General features: G+C 33.7%; 3 protein-coding genes across 3 annotated transcripts; all 3 read right to left on the reverse strand.

The window, feature by feature from the left end:
- Window positions 1–8255: 8255 nt before the first annotated feature.
- Window positions 8256–9059, reverse strand: LOC136210550 (lipid transfer protein EARLI 1-like). Its single transcript, XM_066001866.1, has one exon. It carries the CDS (start codon window positions 8992–8994, stop codon window positions 8575–8577), a length of 420 nt encoding a protein of 139 aa, XP_065857938.1. The 5' UTR covers window positions 8995–9059; the 3' UTR covers window positions 8256–8574.
- A 4900-nt stretch (window positions 9060–13959) lies between these two features.
- LOC136210551 (lipid transfer protein EARLI 1-like) lies at window positions 13960–14803 on the reverse strand. Its single transcript, XM_066001867.1, has one exon. The coding sequence runs from the start codon at window positions 14731–14733 to the stop codon at window positions 14326–14328; it is 408 nt and encodes a 135-aa protein (XP_065857939.1). The 5' UTR covers window positions 14734–14803; the 3' UTR covers window positions 13960–14325.
- A 4198-nt stretch (window positions 14804–19001) lies between these two features.
- Window positions 19002–19768, reverse strand: LOC136210549 (14 kDa proline-rich protein DC2.15-like). The gene has a single exon (XM_066001865.1). It carries the CDS (start codon window positions 19630–19632, stop codon window positions 19174–19176), a length of 459 nt encoding a protein of 152 aa, XP_065857937.1. The 5' UTR covers window positions 19633–19768; the 3' UTR covers window positions 19002–19173.
- Between the last annotated feature and the right edge of the window lie 417 nt (window positions 19769–20185).

Raw genomic sequence — 20185 nt, forward strand, 5'->3', positions numbered from 1 at the left:
TTACCTCTGAAAAAAGATAAGAAAGTTAGGAGAGCTGTGGGCAATTGGCTGACAGCAACCTTTAAATATGAAAAATTGCCTTGCTTTTGCTTCATTTGTGGGATAATTGGGCATATCGATAGGCATTGTTCCAAGTTTTTTGAGCAGCCGTTGGATTCTGTGGTAAGAAACTGGGATGCAAGTATCCGGGAACCTAATAGACGCCTCAATGCAATTGGGGGAGAAAGATGGTTGAGCGAAGAAGGTGAGAATGCTACAGATTTTCAAGGAAGAATGGAGCAAACAATCACGCAACTTAGTAACTTATCTCTCTTAGCCCATAACTTTGGTGTTACGGCTACTAGAAGAGAGGAAGAGATTGGGTCTTCTGATGCGATGGTTATGGATGAGGTGCTAATTATCCCAAAGGAAAGGAAAAGAAGGAGGGCGAAAACAGTAGGGATAAATATAGATTCAGTGAGTGTTAATGCAAACAAATCAAATAGCATGATGGCGTGCGATGTACAGGATGGACATGAGAGAAACATTACAGAAAATAAGAAGATTACTAATATGGAGACCGTTCCAAAAAACGGATCACCGGCAGGCCCGATCGATGGGGTCTGCCCAGCCATATGAAAATTTTGAGTTGGAATTGTCGTGGCTTGGGACATGCCAGGGCAATTCCTGTTGTTTGTGAGCTAGTTTGAGTTCACAAACCGGATGTGGTGTTTTTATCTGAGACTTTGGTGTGTAAAGCACGTATAGAATTCATTAAGAGTAAAATTAATTTTGCTGGCTGCTTTGTGGTTGACTGTGTAGGTCGTAGTGGTGGGATGTGTATTCTATGGAGGGAGGCTGGGGAGTGCTCACTCTTATCTTTTTCTAATAATCACATAGATATGGAAATTACAGATTCAGTTAAAGGGAACTGGAGATTAACTGGATTTTATGGATTCCCGGAGAGGGCTAGAAGAAGAATTTCTTGGGACTTGCTGCACTCTATTGCCTTCGCTTCGTCATTACCATGGATGATTATTGGTGATTTTAACGATCTACTTTCTCCAGAAGATAAAAAAGGTGAACACGATCACCCTAACTGGTGTTTTCAAGGCTTTAGAGAAGCGATAAGTGATTGTGGTTTACTCAACTTACCTTGGAGGGGTTATCCATTTACATGGATCATGCATAGAGGTAAATAGAATGAAGTGCAAGAAAAGCTGGATAGGGTAATGGCCAATTCTGACTGGCTACTTCTTTTCCCTGAAGCCTCTTTGCTTAATATCATGGGCCCCTATCGGATCATAGTCCGATTCTGGTAAACACACTTACAGATATTGAGAGTCGACCGTGTAAGAGATTTATGTTTGAAAGGAAGTGGTTTAGAGAGGCAACATTAGAGGAAACGGTGAAGGAGAGCTGTAATAAGGCCGATTTTATGCCGTTGCTGGATAAATTAGTTACTGTGTCAAGTTCACTTGATCGTTGGGGCAGGGGTTTACTTCGTGCTGAGCGTGAGGAGGTGAGTAAGTGCTCAGCTAGACTTGATCAATTAAGAGAGGCGGACTCTGGGGTAGCGGCTGAAGAATATGAAGCAGTAAGAATAAAATTGATTGATAGACTTCTAAAATGGGAAGACCATTAGAGGCAGAGAGCAAAAATTGATTGGTTTAGAGATGGCGATTCCAATACAAAATTGTTTCATGCTTATGAAAATGGTAGACAAAAGAGGAATAAAATTGTGAAATTACAAAGGGATGATGGGAGCTGGGCGTCGAGTACGGATGAGTTATGCAAAGAGGCGACCTCGTATTTTAATAATTTGTTTGATGATGCTGGTAGGCGCAGTGATTTGTCATCCGTTTTCAGTTTAATGAAAACAAAGATCACCCCTCTGGATAATAATAAGTTATCTGAACCATTTACCCTTGATGAGTTTCGAGTGGCGCTTTTTGACATGCACCCGGATAAGGCCCCCGACCCGGATGGTTTTAATGCTGGCTTCTTTCAACGATTTTGGCTGTTGATAGGGCCCTCGATTTTTCAAGCAGGTAAGTCTTGGTTAGAGATGGGTAAGTTCCCTCCTACTTTAAATGATTCAATTATTACCCTCATCCCGAAATGTGAACAACCTTTGTCTATGAAGGACTTAAGACCCATTGCTTTATGCAATGTGATTTATAAAATCATATCAAAAGTCATTGCAAATCGATTAAAAGAAGTGCTTCCTAATCTCATATCAGAATCTCAATCTGCCTTCATTAAAGGTAGATCTATTCATGATAATATTTTGATTGCTTTTGAAATAATTCATAGTATGAATAGAAATATTGGAAGGAAAAAGGGGGAGGTTGCACTTAAGATAGATATAAGCAAAGCATATGATAGAGTGAGTTGGGATTATTTATCAAAAGTTCTCATGAAGCTGGGATTCTCGGAGGTGTGGATTGGATATATAATGCTCTATGTTAAATCAGTTAAATATTCTATTAAAGTTAATGATCAAATTGTTGGTCCTTTTTCCCCCCGGAGAGGTTTGAGACAAGGAGACCCACTATCACCTTATTTATTTCTATTATGTGTTGAAAGGCTGTCTGCTTTGATGTTGGATGCAGAGAGTAGGGGGGTTATTCATGGAGCTAAAGTGAATAAAAGGGAACCATCAATCTCTCATTTATTGTTTGCTGATGATGCTTTTCTGTTTGTTCAAGCTAATGTTGAGGAGTGTAGGGAATTAAAAAAGTTGTTAAATTTGTATGAGCATGCTTCGGGACAAGCCGTCAATTTCTCTAAATCTAGCATACTATGTAGTAATAATGTACATCCAATGCGGGTAGAGGGGATCTCATCTATTTTGGAAGTTTCTCAACCTATCAACACAGGTCGATATCTTGGTCTACCTTCACTCGTTGGTAGAAAGAAGAAGGTAATATTTGCATTCTTAAAAGATTAACTATGGAAGAAAATTCAATCTTGGAGATCCAAGCCTTTATCTAAAGCTGGTAAAGATACTCTAATCAGAGCAGCAGGTCAGGCTTTGCCGGTTTATTTTATGAGTGTTTTTATGCTTCCTATTTCAACTGCTGAAGAACTTCAAAAAATGTTGAATTCATTTTGGTGGGGTAATAAGAGGGTTGGGTCGAGATGAATAAATTGGTTGGCTTGGGATAAATTATGTATTCACAAAGATGATGGTGGATTGGGATTTAAAGATTTCACTGCCTTTAATTTACCAATGCTGGGAAAACAAGGTTGGCGGTTACAGTCAGCCCCCGAGTCTTTGGTCAGTAAATTTTTTAAAGCAAAATACTATCCAAATGAGGATTTTCTAAAAGCTAGGTTGGGTCACTCACCAAGCTATATTTGGCGAAGTATTTGGGGTTCTCAGTTATTGTTGCAAAAAGGGGGGCAGTGGAAAATTGGAGATGGTACGTCTATTAATGTATGGAAAGATCCATGGTTATGAGATTCACCTTCTTTGACGATCTCTACTGCAATGGTTGAAGGGTTGGAAAATTTAAAAGTAAGTGATCTTTTTATCCCTAGAACAATTGAATGGGATGTTGAACTATTACAAGAAATATTCTCGGAACAAGATGTAATGGCCATCATCCGGTCAACTCCGCGTGTATCTGGAAGAAAAGACCAATTTATATGGAATGCTTCCCGTAATGGGTGTTATTCGGTTCATAGTGCATACCGCCTTGGAATGGAGGAAATTCCAAGTAGTACACATCATAGAATTGAGGGGGATTGACAAACGATATGGAGAGCTAATATGCCATTTAAAGTCAGACATTTTTGTTGGAGGCTTGTTCGTGACTGTATCCCAACTCGTCATCGTCTTAGGAGTCGGGGGATTAACATGGAGGATGATTGTGTTATGTGTACTCGGGATTTGGAGAATAATTGGCATTTATTTGTGCTATGTCCAAAAGTATTGGAAGTTTGGAGAGAGGCGAGCCTTGTTAATTTAATTGAACAATCAAGCCTAGATGCATATAACTTTGCTGCCTTCGTTTTCTATTTTTGCAGATTAGCTAATGCAAGGAATTTTGAGATTTTTATGATGCTGCTGTGATCATGGTGGGAGGCGAGGAATGACTACTTTTGGAATCAAAAATCCACAACAGCCGTTGGAGTCGTTGGCAGGAGCAGGCGCTGTCTAGCAGACTGGAAAACGGCTAGGGAGCGGAGTATAATTCCTTCCGCGATACCTAGAGAGGATTTATGTCAGAAATTATGGCACCGACCACCGACTGATGTTGTTTCCTGTTGCACAGATGCAAGCATATTTACAATTCTTGAAAAAACAGGAGGTAGTGTAGTACTTAGAGATTCATAGGGTGCTTTTATCTCGGCCCGGACAAATCTGGTGGAAGGAATTATGGAAGTTAGGGAGGCGGAAGCTTGGGCGGTCTTACATGCACTTGAATGGACCATGGAGGCATGTTATAGTAAAATTGTATTTGAATCTTATTCCTTGACCACTGTGAAAGCTATTACTTCAGGAAGTTTGGATCAATCTGAGTTTGGTGATATTATTGGGCAATTTCGCACACTTTTATCATCTCAAAACGGTTACACTATCTGTTTCATTAGAAGACAAGCAAACGGTTTAGCTCATGCTTTTGCTAGAGCGACCTCTCAATTTGCTAGTCAGAATTACTTTGATATTATACCTAGTGGGTTTCCTCATTCTGTGTTAAACTTTTGCCGACTTTTGGTTCATTAATGATATTTAGCTTAAAAAAAAAACACGACACAAATACGACTCGAACACGAAATTTTAAATCCAATTTTAGTTACTATTATGCAGTAATATATATTAATTATTCTAAATTTAAAGTGCGGTCAACACAGGCATTTAAAAATACAAAAGCATGAGGACAAAGCTGAATAAAAATATTTCCATTTCCTCTGTTTTTGAAATATATACACATTCGGATGTTAATTTGGTTTGAGTCACGGGCTAGATAATCACGGTGGTTATAACTGACTTTATAATATTCCGTGGCCTTAATTTTTATCAACTAGTAGTAATTAAAAATCAAAACTTTGACCCGCATAGGTTTGTAAATTACATATTTATATTTATTATATTATCTTTGATCAAATTACACACATTTAAATTAAACTTTTCCTAAATATTCTTACTATATATAAAAATCTATAGTAGATTTAAGTTTATATGCTAATGAACAAATGGAATGTAAAATGCAAGTTAATTATATTATAAGTAGAGAAACTTTTGCAATATGATCTACCACTTCAAGCACTTACTGTTCTTGTCCTTATAAATCTATAAAAATAATATTTTATATGTATTTTTAACCGCACCAATCTTTCCTCCATTCTCTATGCAATCTCTACCGGTTCCATCACTTATAATATTACTTCATCCATTTTTTCTGTCTCCATCTGAAATTGAAATCTATTTGCGAATTCAATCAAACGCAACATTAATTTTTATATCCTCTGCATGTCATCTAATATCCCAGTAGAATCTAATCCAACCATGTTTTGTGTCTATGCAAATTGCTTCGGAATCTGAAAATGATTAGTCAATCCATTTCTTTATTGACATGGTAGAGCCGCTACTCGATATGTTTTCTAAGATTATGATTAACAATTTACGATTTTTCTTTGCCGTAGGGTCAACTGCTTAAGAAAAATCTTTAACTGCGAATCTATCGTGTTGAAGTGAAAAAATTGGTTAAATCATAATATATATAACAAAATTATTTTTCGAAAAATCCAACCTGAAAATATCTAATTTGGTAAGAAGTAATGTAACGAGTCTTAATATATAAATAATCTATGAATTGAATCAGTTTTGTAATTTACCTCGTTTTTATAATGATAATCCCCCAACGTCTTACTATTCCTTGTTGACCTTTGCTTCTAACTCGTTATCAAGACTAACTAGTAGTAGTAATTAGTGTCAACTTGCATTCATTTCTAGAAACCGTGTGTCTACATATTCCCTTTATATAATTGAAAATTACTATCTAAGAAATTATATGACATACAAACATAAACTAATACGTATGCATAATTTTTTTAGAAAAACTTTTATTATAATCTTGGATATATATCTGCATGTGAATGTCTTCAAAATCATATATAATACTGATTTATTTTATATTTTATGTCAAAAAAATCATTGGACCTAAAAACTAATAATGTAATACATATAATTTAAGAATAAATTTTATTATTAAATTTTTTTACCAATTTTAAATTTTCCGATCTCATAATTTTATTAGAAAACAATCTCTAATTTAATTGTTAAAGTTAATAAAAAGGACAAAATACAAAAATATTGCTTGTGATTTGCCTTATTTGTAAATAGAGATCTGTGGTTTAAAAGTTTGTAAATAGAAGTCCATACAAAATAAGATATTTCATATTACATTCTTATGTTCTGATACAATAAAAAACATTTTTATTTTATTTTTTAAATTATGCCCAAAAATTAAACTGCAGTTGTGTAAAATGAATTTCAATATCAATTTTATTTCATAAACTATGAAATCAGTAAAAAACGTAAAATTTCCACCGTATGATATATGGTTCCGATTTAGGGAGATGTGTTTTGAAGGAAGGACCGTGTTTTATCGATATGTAAGAACACTTTTTTTCTAGATAAAAATGTCATTAGTTAGAATCAGAACTTAACAGTGTAATCTGAAATACCTTATTTTGTAAATTAAATCACATCACAGACCTCTATTTGCAAGCTTTTAAACCACATACTTTTATTTACAAATTGAACAAACTACAAACATTATTTTTCTACTATTTCCTAATAAAAATTTGTAGTAATTTATCCCATTAGCACAAACACCTATTTTTTTTATTAACTTTAGAAATTAAATTCGAGTCATGTTTATGCAACCTTTAAATCTTAATAAAATGCTCTCTTAATAATTGTTTTTGTCATACATAAGATTTGAATCTAAAACCGATATATTTTATTACACGTCTACTGCACCATATAATCCTTCGTTTGGTTAAGTTTCTTTTCTACTAATGTTTTTTCATTTATCTATTTTTAAAGTATAGCTCCACTGTCATTGATGATGATGATTGCCTGATTATATCTGTTATCTCAAATATTTTTGATAACATCCGCAATGATATCATGAAGATCTCGTTGGGAATATTCTCTAAAAAGAGGATCAAACACGAGAAAAGACATAAAAAGATCCGCCAATTTAGTATATATGGCGTACTGCAGCTAGATGATGGATACGCATACGGTGACACGCCTTTGACCATCCTAGATCCAAGGTCCGTTACATAAGACGATCCGCCACGATAGGATGGGGTCCGTCCGCGTTGTTATACGGCGGGGTCGACATCATTAATTAATGAACATTAATGATACCTTAAAAGCAATAACAATTCGGAGGTTAAAGGTCAGAGTTAAGCTGCATTAAAAGAGCATTACACTTTATTAAAAAAGCATTAAAATGGAGCTATTACGGTTATCACTCAAATCTATATAAATACCCTGTAACATGACAACAAAGGGAAGGGCTCCGATAAGAATATTTTCATAAGATATTAATTTTTTATGCTGGGAAAGCATATACATAGTAAGTTTAATATATAAGAGATCTCAAAGTAAAAATAATCAATTTTTACAAAATTGGGTAGTAATGATGAAGCCTTACACTTTTTAATTTTAATTCAGATTCAATCAGCTTTCTCTTATGCACTTTGATGTCTCCCTAATTATTACAACCCTTTGTTGTAATAGTAATATTTATGGTAATCATTAAGGATATTTATTATCTACATTTTGGAAGGGAGATGGAGAAAAGAGAATCAGATATTTTCATTAGATTGGTAAATAATATTGTATGCCCTTATATTTAGCCAAATTTAACTTTTGGCCCTCCTATTTTTTATTTGGTGACATTTGATCCATTAATTTTAACTTTTGGCCCTCCAAAGTGTAGAAGAAAATATTTTTTTTCCTTATCACCGACATTCAAATTGTTTAAATTTGGCAACTAGATATTTATTTATTATGAAATTTTTTTTTTGAGAGATTATTGGTAATCAGTTTAAACCCGATAGGAACCATTTATAGAAAGAATAAAGATATTAGGTTAAGGAAGATTTGAGGATTTTTCTAATTAATATAGTAAAAGTACTTAAAAGCCCCTATTCAATATAAATAATTACAAATAGATCCTTGAGTCTGTTACCGGAAGATATAACTCACATGTGCTGCTACATGCAGAATTTCAAAAGAAAGAATATTCAAACAGAAGACAATTCAGGTCAAAATTCTTATTACCAGCAACATAAAATTAAAATTATTAATTTCATAAGCAAAGAAACAAATGATTGTATTTGATTTACAATCGTAAATGTCCCATAAGCCACAAATATAATTAACTTTCACAAACTTAAAAATAAACTATATGTAAAAAAGAAAACATCTTGCATGAGAAATTGAAGTAACCCAAGTTGATAAGGGCTGAAAACAAAGAAAATTAAGGTACTTAATTTCACTCATGTTTCTACTAAATAGTTCACGATGACTCGTTAGTCCCGAATCAGAGTAGAATTTTTCGCTTAGGCACATTGAAAACCTTTGGGGGCCTTCTTGTCACAGACATTAAGAAGCAAGCTCAATGAAATCGGAAGGTTAAGGTTAATCCCTAAAATGTTAGCTTTAAGAGCTGTGCAAAGGCAAACGGCGGCCTCAAGATCAACAAGGCCTTGAAGGAGAGAGCAACAAGGCTTAACAGGAGGAGTTCCGATGGTTACATTGAGCAATGATCCAAGAACATTAGCACAAACACCTAGTTTAAGGGCATCCCTAGGGCAACTTCCGGTAGCTGGGGACGGGTTTGGATTGGGGTTAGGTTTGGGGTTCGGTGTGGGTTTTGGCTTGGGAGAAGGGCAACCTCCACCACATGCACTGACTAAGGAAAAGCAGAGAATATTAAGTAAGAAAAAGAGAGCAAGTGCTGAAGTGTTTTTGGCTGCCATTTTCTCTGATCAAAATCTCAATTATTGCTAATTAGCTATAAGAGAGTATTAATCTGAGGATGAGTGAAGAATTATGGAGGGAGAGATGGGTTTATATAGGGGAGATTAAGATGAAATAATTGAGGGAAAAAGTTGGATCAGAATAAGGTATGCATCCACACATCTGTAGATATATTAAGATTTAATTAGCTGTAATTATACAGGCTAATTTTTTCTTTTTTTACGGCCAATAGGATTTGGAATTTAGTGTGCAAGTTTATTATATTCCTTTATTTGCTATAATCTCATATACTTCCATGGATCTGTCTTATCTGTCCTAGTGAACAGGACTTCGGAATTCCTAGACTAGCTGGGTTATAATACATGATTAGTGTATAGCTTGTATAGGTTTCTAATACGTAGATAAATATATGCGATTATTAATGTAAGACCAGCCGGAATTATTTCATTATCTTATTTTTTTTTAAGTTGTGAAAGCCATCTGGGCTTAAACACCAAAATATGTAAAACCATCTGTGCTATTATTAATAAAAAATTTTTACTCAAGCAGCTCATACAATTTGTCAGTGAAACTCACTCCTAGTATAACTTTCCTCTATGGAAAGGTGAATTTACAAATATTTGGTGTTCGTTTATTCCAGCATGTAGTCTCTACTCCTCCGTCTAGCGTCGCTGTAGATGAGTGGGTCTCAAAATTCTCAAATTCTCGCTTAGATTTATGTCTCAATGTCTGAAAATATGTTACCTCAACTACTTTGTTCAGGAACTTCAAAAGAAGCATGAGATAGGCTTCATACTACTTTGGCTGCAAAAAGTGTTCTCATGTTCTACATATTAGAGCATCTCTAATGGTTGGAGGGTTGCACACCCTCCAACCATTCCACATCATCCATTTCTTACAATCTCTTCTTCAAAACACTCTCTATCAAAATACACTCTAATGGTTAGTCACTATCGCTACTATTCAATAGGTCTCACACGTCATATAATATTTTATTTTATTTATTTTTAATTAATTAGTTTATTTTGTAATGCATTTAAAATATACAATTGGAAAAAATGAACAAATTAAATACATTAAATTAATTGTGTTTATTATACAAATTTATTTATTTTTTCCGAAAAGTATACAAATTTATTTTTAAAAATAAATAATATCTTAAAATATTGGGAATGGATGTGGTTTCTTTTGAATTAAAATAAATGTATTTATGAGAATTTTTTTAAAATATAAGTTAGAAAATAAAAAGTTGCCGTGAAATATTAAGTTATATATTGTAAAAAAAAAAGTATGCTGTATATACTTTTTTATTGTTTTAATATATATAACCTCTTCATTTATTAAAATAAGAATAAATGCCTTGTTAATAAAGAGTGGTGGACCCAAGACACAACTACTTTTTTATGCAGAATTCATAAAATGAATCACCTAACTTTGTAATTGAAAGTCACTGTCTCTATATACAGTATGCGTGTCTTTCACTGCCTCAAATGCAAGTGAGATTTTGTTTTTTCTCAATTTTGCCAAGAGACTCGCTCGATTCAGTGAGTCTCTAGACTCTGGCGACCTTCTTCATGACAGCTCTAGTGGTTGGAAATGTCCAACAAATTGCAAATTGGTCTTTTTAGCAACGAGTTGCTCTTAGAAATCAATTTCTCACCCTCTAAAAAATTAATAATTTATCCTTAAAAGTGTTTTTGATTAGCTAACAGCTTTAGAACATTCAATGAGTACAGATGATTTCGTGGATTGTATAATAGCACGAATTGACTCATCTTATAGGTCATTATGTTGGGTTCTATTACATATTTTAATCTTCTTACTTTATTACTCAGTGAAGAAATTCAGCTAGTTAAGAAAAGCTTTAGGAAGGCCCAGTCAACAGGGGCGGAGACAGCCCGGAGCCCGGGGGCTCCAGCCCCCCGGTCACCGGCACCACCCTTGAGGAATAGTTTTAGTGTTGGGTAGCCCCCAAAATAATGGAATTAATACTTATAAAAGTGGCTGTAATAGTGTAACAAAAAATGGGCTTGCTCTGGTGGTTTAAGTAGTATTTGATAAGGCTACCCTTTGTTCCAAGTTCGAGCCCCCTACTGCTCAGTATTTGTCCAATTATATCCCATATTTTTTTCTTTCCCTTACACCCTAATCAAAATATCAAAATTTTCTTGCCATTGTAATTTTTTCACCTTTCCCTTACACCCTAATCAAAATATCAAAATTTTCTTGCCATTGTAATTTTTTCACTAAAATCAAACTATATTTTGATTCCATTTTAATTTTTTCCTTTTAAATCAAAATATGAATATTATTTTTTCTATTGTAAACTTTTCTCTTAAATCAAAATATAAAATTGTCAATGTAAATATTCAATTTATAAAAAATAATATACATATTTAGGGGTTTTAATTTAGGAAATTATAGTTGAATTTATAGCAGAAAATTAAATATGTCTATGTACTAAATATTCAATTTATAAAAAATAATATACATATTTAGGGGTTTTAATTTAGGAAATTATCGTTGAATTTATAGCAGAAAATTAAATATGTCTATGTACTAAAACGAAACAGTTTTTTTATGCTGGAGGGCAAAAAAAATTTGCCCAACCCTTTAGGCTGGACTTCTGAAAATTAGCCGTAGGGATAAAATTAGCCCCCCTAGATACGAAATCCTGGCTCCGCCACTGCCAGTCAAAGTGAGATATTAGGCCAATATTGCAAAACAGCTAGGAAGGATAACCAAGACCGTTAGGTGGAAAGCTTTAGGAAGAAGGCATCCAGTTTTACACGTGCATCAATGGGAGCTTTGGATTTCATTGCCACATTTCTAATCCCTAGATTATGTCAAAATTATGGAATTGTATAAAGAGATTAAGATCCGAAGTTAACCAATGGTCTACACATAAGAAGGTGTTTAGTTAAACCAATCAGGAAATGACACTTGTAAAGTACACTTACACTTTAGGTATGAAATCATCTATAAATAACCTTGCTAATTGTGAATGAGGTACTACACCGGATTCTGACCCCTCCATAACCATTTGTTGTGATTTAGGTCATCCGAAAGTAGCTCAGAGATCATATTCGATATTGAAGACATCATTTGGTGCGGTGAGCATGAACGTTTATCGTGATAATGGCTCATATTCACATTTTTGTAATTCAGCCAGGCTTTCAAGCTGGGGAAATCTCAAGCACATCGAAATGGCTCATGTTCACAGTTTCGTAATTCAGCCAGACCTTCCAGCACATAGGTCGAACCTAATTGTGGCCTAATGGACTCTAGAAATAATCCATTAGCGCCATTACACATTTCTCCAGCTCTGGATAAAAAGAAACCCAAATTTATGGACAGTCTAATTAAGCAACTAATCTACAATATTGAATCTATTCAAGAATCCATGAATATCGGCAGGGCAAAGCATGCGACACAAATGGAGGTAATACATATAGAACTTAAAGAGGCTAGAAAAGTTGGTAGGTATGGAGAGAAAAACGGTTCTATATCTTGTTCAACAGGATATCATGATGCCCGAACATATCCTAAAAAAATAGAATTTTCCGAGGAGTCTTAACCAGAACTAATTCGAGGAGATCCAATAAGAAGCATGCATGTCCTCCATATAGAATAAGGCCATCCATCCACATGTGTAGATTTATTAGGGATTTAATTAGCTGGCATTATACAGGCAATTTTTTTTGTTGTTTTAGGAGGAATAAGATTTGGAATTTTGTGCGCATGTTTCATATATTCCTTTATTTTCTATAATCTCATATACTTCCATGAATATGTCTTATCTGTCTGAGTGAACATGACTTTGGAATTTGTAGATTAGCTTGTTTATAATACACGATTAATGTATAGCTTGTATAGGTTTTTAATACGTACCAAGGGGTTTGCGGATAAATACATATGCTGTTATTAAGGGAAGACGAACCAAAATTATTTCAGTATCTTAATTTTTGTTTAAGTTATCTTATGAGGTTTAAACACCAAAACAATGTCAACTCAATCCGGTTTTTTCTCTTACCAAATAGCTGATAGCTGATAACTGATTATATTAGGGGTTAGTTGATTAGTTTTTTGGTTAGCTAATTTGACTAGCTAATTATGTAAACTTGTTTGGTGAAATTTAGCTGATTGTTAATAGCTGTTTGTGTAAAATGACAAATAAAGACATTATAAAGTATTTATTTGAGGTTAGATGGTACTCCCTCCGTTTCATATTACATGACTTTTTAGAGAGTTATACAGAAATTAAGGATATTAGAAAAAAGACATTGTTGCCCTTTATTTATTGGTTTCAATATTTATTTATTCTATAATAAGTCCATTATGCTAATTAATTTTCGTAAACCCGCGTTTTATAGCAGAAAAAATGATGACTTAACGTGTACTGATCTTATAAAATGACATGTAATATGAAACAAAAAAAATCTCTAAAAAGACATTTAATATGAAACGGAGGTAGTAATAAATAGGGATAAAAATATCATTTAAAAGAAATAGAGTAATAAGCTAATTGAAAAAGCCTTTAAAATTAGTTTTTTCAAAATTAGTTTTTTAAACTTAATAAACTCTTTCAAACTTCTAACCACCAAACACAGTAAAAACATTTAAAATGACCTAGACCTCTAATTTTGTTACAAAAAAGAACTCTTTACAGCTATATTTTTTTACTTTGGATCTAAAGTAATTTTAATATACAAGAGATCCAAAGTAAAAATAACCCATTTAACAAAATTGCCTAGTAAAGATGTAGCCTCACACCTTATAATTCAGACTCAATCACCCTTGGTCTCTGTGCACTTTGGTGTGTCCCTAATTATTACAATCTTTTTCCTGTAATATTTGTGGTAATCCATAAGGAGAATTATTCTGTACTAAAGGCCACTTTTTGGAAGATATTCACATGTGCTACATCACCACTGCAGAATTTCAAAAGAAAGAATATTCAAACATAAGACAATTCCGATCTTAATTCTTATTACCAGAATTATGAATTTCACATAGAAATGGTCAAACATGACTAAGGGAAACGAATCTTATACAATAACAATTATAATCCCTCCAATAATACAAATTAACAAGCAAACAAATGATTGTACTTGATTTACAATCTTAAATAATTATACTAAACTTTCACAAACTCAAAAATAAATTATATAAAATAAAAACATCTTGCATGGGAAATTGAAGCAACCAGAAGTTGACAAAGGGCAGAAAACAAATAAACTTATGGTACTTAATTGTTTAACCTTCGCTCATCTTTCTATTAAGTAGTCTATGATGATCACTTAGTCCCGAACCATAGTAGAATTTTTCGCTTAGGCACACTGGAAACCTTTGGGAACCTTCTTATCACAGACATTGAGAAGCAAGCTCAATGAAATGGGAAGGTTAAGGTTAATCCCCAAAATATTAGCTTTAATAGCGGTGCAAAGGCAAACGGCGGCCTCAAGATCAACGAGACCTTGAAGGAGAGAGCAACAAGGTTTAACCGGAGGAGTTCCCACAGTCACATTGAGCAATGATCCAAGAACAGTAGCACATACACCTAATTTAAGGGCATCCGTAGGGCAACTTCCGGTAGCCGGGGACGGGTTAGGTTTGGGGTTTGGTGTGGGCTTTGGCTTGGGAGATGGGCAACCTCCACCACATGCACTAACTAAGGAAAAGCATAGAATGTTAAGAAGGAAAAAGAGAGCAAGTGCTGAAGTGTTTTTGGCTGCCATTTTCTCAATTATAGCTTCTGATTATTGCTAATTAGCTATAAGTGAGAGTATTAATCTGATGGGTGAAGAATTATGATGGGGGAGATGGGTTTATATAGGGGAGATTAAGAGGAAATAATTGAGGGAAAAAGTTGGATCAGAATAATTCCATGCATCCACATGTGCATACTTGTTAGGGATTTAATTAGCTGGCATTATACAGCAATTTTATTTCTTTTTTTACGGGCAAAAGGATTTGGAATGTTGTGTGGAAGTTCTTTTCTTTTCAACAATCTCATATACGTCCATAGATCTGTCTAATCTGTCTTAGCTTGCAATATTTTGTCCTCCATCTCACTATATTTATCCTATTGATTAATTAATAGTTACTCTCATCATTATTTGTATTTGCTCCCTATAATTTTTGGTAAAAAGAGATTTAACTATGATAACTCCAAGCGATAGAAATTCTACAATACTTCAAATTGTAGGTCTCTCTTTTTATTGATCAATTTTATTACTCTATGAATATAGTAGAATTCTCCTCACAATGTTGATCTCCATAGTTGAAATACTAACTCAATTTTGTAAATTTTTTTTCAATAGATTTTCAGGGAAATAAGACAATATTAGCCATGGATTTTAACTATTCATATGTAGATAGTTCAAATAAGATTAAAAAAATATTTGAGATGATACATATTTGTTATATGGTAAGTAATAAATCAATTGAACTAAAAGTTTAAATCGCTAGTCCTAATAATATCATTTTATTATTATATCTGAAACAATCCTTACGCAAATGTTCCATAAGTTGAAGCATTTACAAAACATGTCCATTTTACCAATATGTGTTGAGATTTAATCACTAAATAGGGTTGTAAGGAATGAAACCTCCACCACTTGATTAAAGAGATTCAAATACCATATTAAGGAACTATTTAAACTAAAATTTTAAGCACATAGTATATCTCAAACACTTTATCTCAGGAATCATATTGCAAGATTTTGAATGACATAGTCTTTGTTTATGATGTACATGTATTAAGGAGATTAGAATTCGATGTATAAGTATATACATACAAGATATAAAGTCTTTAAGACATACTAGAAGTGTACAAGACATGAAGAAACCCTAACAGATAGAGATAAACCCCTTGAGGGATAAGGATAAAAATAATCTATCTAACTTAATAATACGCAACAAGTAGATATGAAGGAAACATGGCGAGACGTGACTATAGTAAAGGAAAGCGTGTACGAATTGGTAAGAATGTCTATCACTTGGTCATCAGTGGAAATAAACCAAACATATGGAGAAAGTGTTATGCAATCTGCTTGCGAACAGAATGATAATCCAAGTTAATGTATTTTGTACCAGCATAACTTACGAGATTAACAGTGAGATAGATTTCTCCTATATTATTACACCAAAGCTGGACTAAAGTTGGTATAGTTTACCGAAGTTCTCTAAGTAAAGGATGAAATCTAGAATAACTTAGCAGCAAAATTCATGAGGGACTTGCTTAAGACCATAGATAGAGTGATTTCTGTAATAAGAAGTCCTGATTAGGATATTCTAGGTCAAGCAAGACTTGTGGATGTTCGTGTATACAGTTTTAGTGAGATTGTCATGTAGAAAAGAATTTGAGGGTCTGCTTGTTTTAGGTTTAGGGGAGGTTAATTAAAGTGAAATTATTTAGTTAAAATGAGGGTTAAATAAATGTTAGAAAACTTTGAAATAACTTCAATTTCAGTCCCACCAAATTGGTGGGATCTTGAGTAACTCCAATTTAAGTCCCACCAAATTAGTGCGATATGGAGTTTCACTAAATAACTTCCTCTCACATCCCTTTAATGAACCTTCTCAAACTTTCATCCAAACAGAGACATGTAAGTAATTGATGTACTAGTTAGTTAATGTCGCTAAGTGTCGGGTTGTTTGCATTCTTTTTGCCTTTCAATACTAAACAGGAGATAAATAGTTTGGTAAAATTCTAAAACACTGAATTTGGTTCGTATATTTGACTTTTACATTTTCTTAAAAAGTATTATTTGGAAATTCTGATTTATTCATAAATGTTGGAAAATATTAAATGGGTTTTATATCTTTAGTTGATTTAAAGAGTGTTTGTTTCAGCTTTTCGCAGGAGCGTTTAATGTTTCACTCAAAATCGCATGAAATATAGCGTTTGGTTAGGTTTATATAACCATAATGTTTAGCATTTTTTCTGGAAACTGCAGCGTTTTGGATCTTTTCACGAAAAGCTTATTTTTGGAGCTAAACAACTGTTTGTAGTTATTTGTTATTAACAAAATTATGCTTGTTAATTCAACAAAATATATTTCTTCTTTAACATTAAATCTATTTCTATAACATAATTAACAAAAGAACAAAATTTTGTTGCGTTCAATAAATTTTTTACGTTTTATTTTATAATTAATTTATTGATTAATTTAAAACATGTCCATATTAGACATTTTAAATACTAACAGCTTAATTTTACCAAACACTAATCATTAAACAGCTGATAACAAACCGCTAACAGCTGAACCAAACAGACCCTTGTGTTAATCAGGTTAAATGGGTTAGGTTTTTTTTTTTTGAAATATTAAATGAGTTAGGCTCCTCTTTTGAAGCTGAACTCTGGGGTATTATCTCTGGTTTAAAAATGGCTAAGAATCTAGAGATTAAGAATCTGCTGGTCAAATCTGACTGTATGGAAGTGGTCAATTTTATATCTCAAAAATGCCCTTTGCATCATCCCTCAAGGTCTCTAATTCGACAAGCACAATTGTTGTTATCCAACTTTTGTGAAGTTCAGCTTAGCCATGTTCATGGGGAAGGGAATCAAAGTGCGGATTGGTTAGCTAATAAAGCTCATGAGTTTCCACTCGGTGTTACAGACCTGAATACAGCGCCTGCGGATATGCGGGAGGTTCTATCAAGGGATAGGATGGGAAACGCCTTACCCCGGCGAATTGCTGCCTAAAGCAGCCAGGTTTTACCATTTCTTTTTGTTGTTTTTTTTGTGGTTTCTGTTGTGTTTTAGTTTCGCTATCTTAGTTCCTGCTGTTCTGTTTTCCTCTCGTTGTTGTGGTCTCTAATCATATGTAATACCAAAAAAATAGACACTTTTTTTTTGTTAGTAAACCTTTGTCAATCCCTCCTTTTAGCGAAGTATTGTTGGAAGCTTCCAATACCTGATGTTTACCCAACCAAATATTTCCTTTGCTGTGAATAAAGTCTCTCAGTTGTGTTAGGAATAATTGAAATTACGATAAACGAAAATAAGCAAACACACACGAATTGTTTACCCAGTTCGCCACTCAATATGAATGACTACGTCTGAGCGCACTACCAAGCCAGGATATTTACTATAATGAATGAGATACGAATTACAGAGAAAGAGGTTACATTTATAGTCCTGAAACCCTAATCGCTGCAGTTAGGCCCATCGCTTCAGTTGGGCCTATATATTTTAGTCTCCATAAGCCCAACAAGTTGATGCATGCACCAACAATTACTCATTGGGCCTGGGCCCGGTGAAGAGAATTCTTAGATACTTGAATCACACCATGTCTTATGGGTTACTAATGTCATAAAGGAGGATCGATTAGTCGGTTACATTCCTTTTTTGATGCGGATTGAGGTGGTTGTCTGGATGATCATATGTGTACAAGTGGCTTTAATGTGTTTTTGTGATCCTCTTTGTTCTTTTGGTCTTCCCGAAAGCTAATTTTTTGTATTTGGAGCTTAGTATGACGCCAAATGTTAATGAAATAGATTGGGTTTCTATTGACATCTCCACCTATTCTTTAATGTGACAATTTAAGTGTAGTCTATCTTACAATTAACCTTGTTTTCCATAACTCCATTAAACATTTGGAGATTGACTTTTATTTTATTCGAAATCGGGTTCCTTCTAAGGAACTAGTTGTATAGTATATTTCAACATCTGGATAAAGCGGTTTATGTAAACTTCTTGGATGGAGTCGTTCTCAATTCTTGCACAACAAGTTTACAATTTGTTTAGGCCCTGTACAACTTGAGGGGATGATAAGTTACTTGTCATAGTAGTGTTTGTATTTAGGAACGATTCAATTCTTCCAGGTACAAATTGCGTTAAAGGTTGTAGTCTTTGTACAAGAAATAAAGTTGTATTCCTAGTAGGCTAAGGACTATTTTGTATATACATATATATATTGAGCTGTGTTTCTCGGTTGTTTCTAGGCAATAATGTTGAGATTATTAGTCCTTAATCTTATAACATATACCAAATTTATTAGTTTCACATTGAAACGCTTAAACATAACTAAGGGAAAAATGATCATCATCCTTTATTTAGAATCTTACTAATAAGTTAATTACATTCCTTTGTGTCTTCGACAAACTATAAAAAGGACAAAAAAAAAACAGCACAAGCATTAAAAACTAAGATAATTATGTGATGGTAGGTGTCAACAAATGTAACCTTGAGGGAGATCCTTGTTACAGGCACTGAGAAGCAAGCTCAATGCAATAGGAATGTTAATGTTGATACCCAAAATATTAGCTTTAATGGCTGTGCAAAGGCAAACAGCAGCCTCAAGATCAACAAGCCCAAAGAGAATAGAGCAACAAGGTTTCGTTGGAGGGTTACCTATGGTTATACCAAGCAATGGACCCAACACATCCGCACAAACACCTAGTTTAAGAGCATCCCTTGGGCATTTTTCAAGAGAGAGCAACGAAGTCATCGGCATTGGCACTGCCATATGCTTTCTTGATGTTGATGTGTTCGGCATCGGCATTGCCATTGCCATATCTTTTCGAGATGGAGATGGAGATCCGTGATGATAAGAACTCACAAATGAAAAGAACAAAAGGTTGTTAAAAATGAGAAATAGAGCAAGTAATGAGGGTTTTTTGGCTGACATTTCTCTTCAAACCCTAACTCTTTTTTTTTCCAAACTGAGGTATATATAAGAGAGATTATTAATATTTATGAATGAAAAATAATGATGGAAGGGATCGGTTTATATAGGAAATACTTGAGGTAAAAAAAATCACAAACAAGTTTGAATGTATTGATTAATTGAGAAAATATAGAAGGGACCGTTTCCATTACACATATACAATCAAGTAGTTGATTATTGATTAGTTCACTAGATATATAATTAGATTTCTTAAACAAAATAGTTTTTCCTTTTGTAATTAATTCTACGCCGTTATCATTAATGATGCTATTCGTTTATAGCTAGGGTTGTTCCTAATCTATTGGCGTAATTCCTCATGATGAAAACATGTTTCTCAAAGGTTTTACTTCTTTGGCCTAATCATATTTGACTGGAAACTAAATAAACTTCATTCACTAAGAATTTGTAACAAATACAACAGTAAGTTAACCCAAAATCATTATAAAAACTTTTGGGATGGGAGAGAGAGATGAATTAACCTCAGCCTTTGATCAGTATGCGGATTCAAGTAATT

This window comes from Euphorbia lathyris, chromosome 1 (genome assembly GCF_963576675.1).
Source record: "Euphorbia lathyris chromosome 1, ddEupLath1.1, whole genome shotgun sequence".
Taxonomy (NCBI): Eukaryota; Viridiplantae; Streptophyta; class Magnoliopsida; order Malpighiales; family Euphorbiaceae; genus Euphorbia; species Euphorbia lathyris.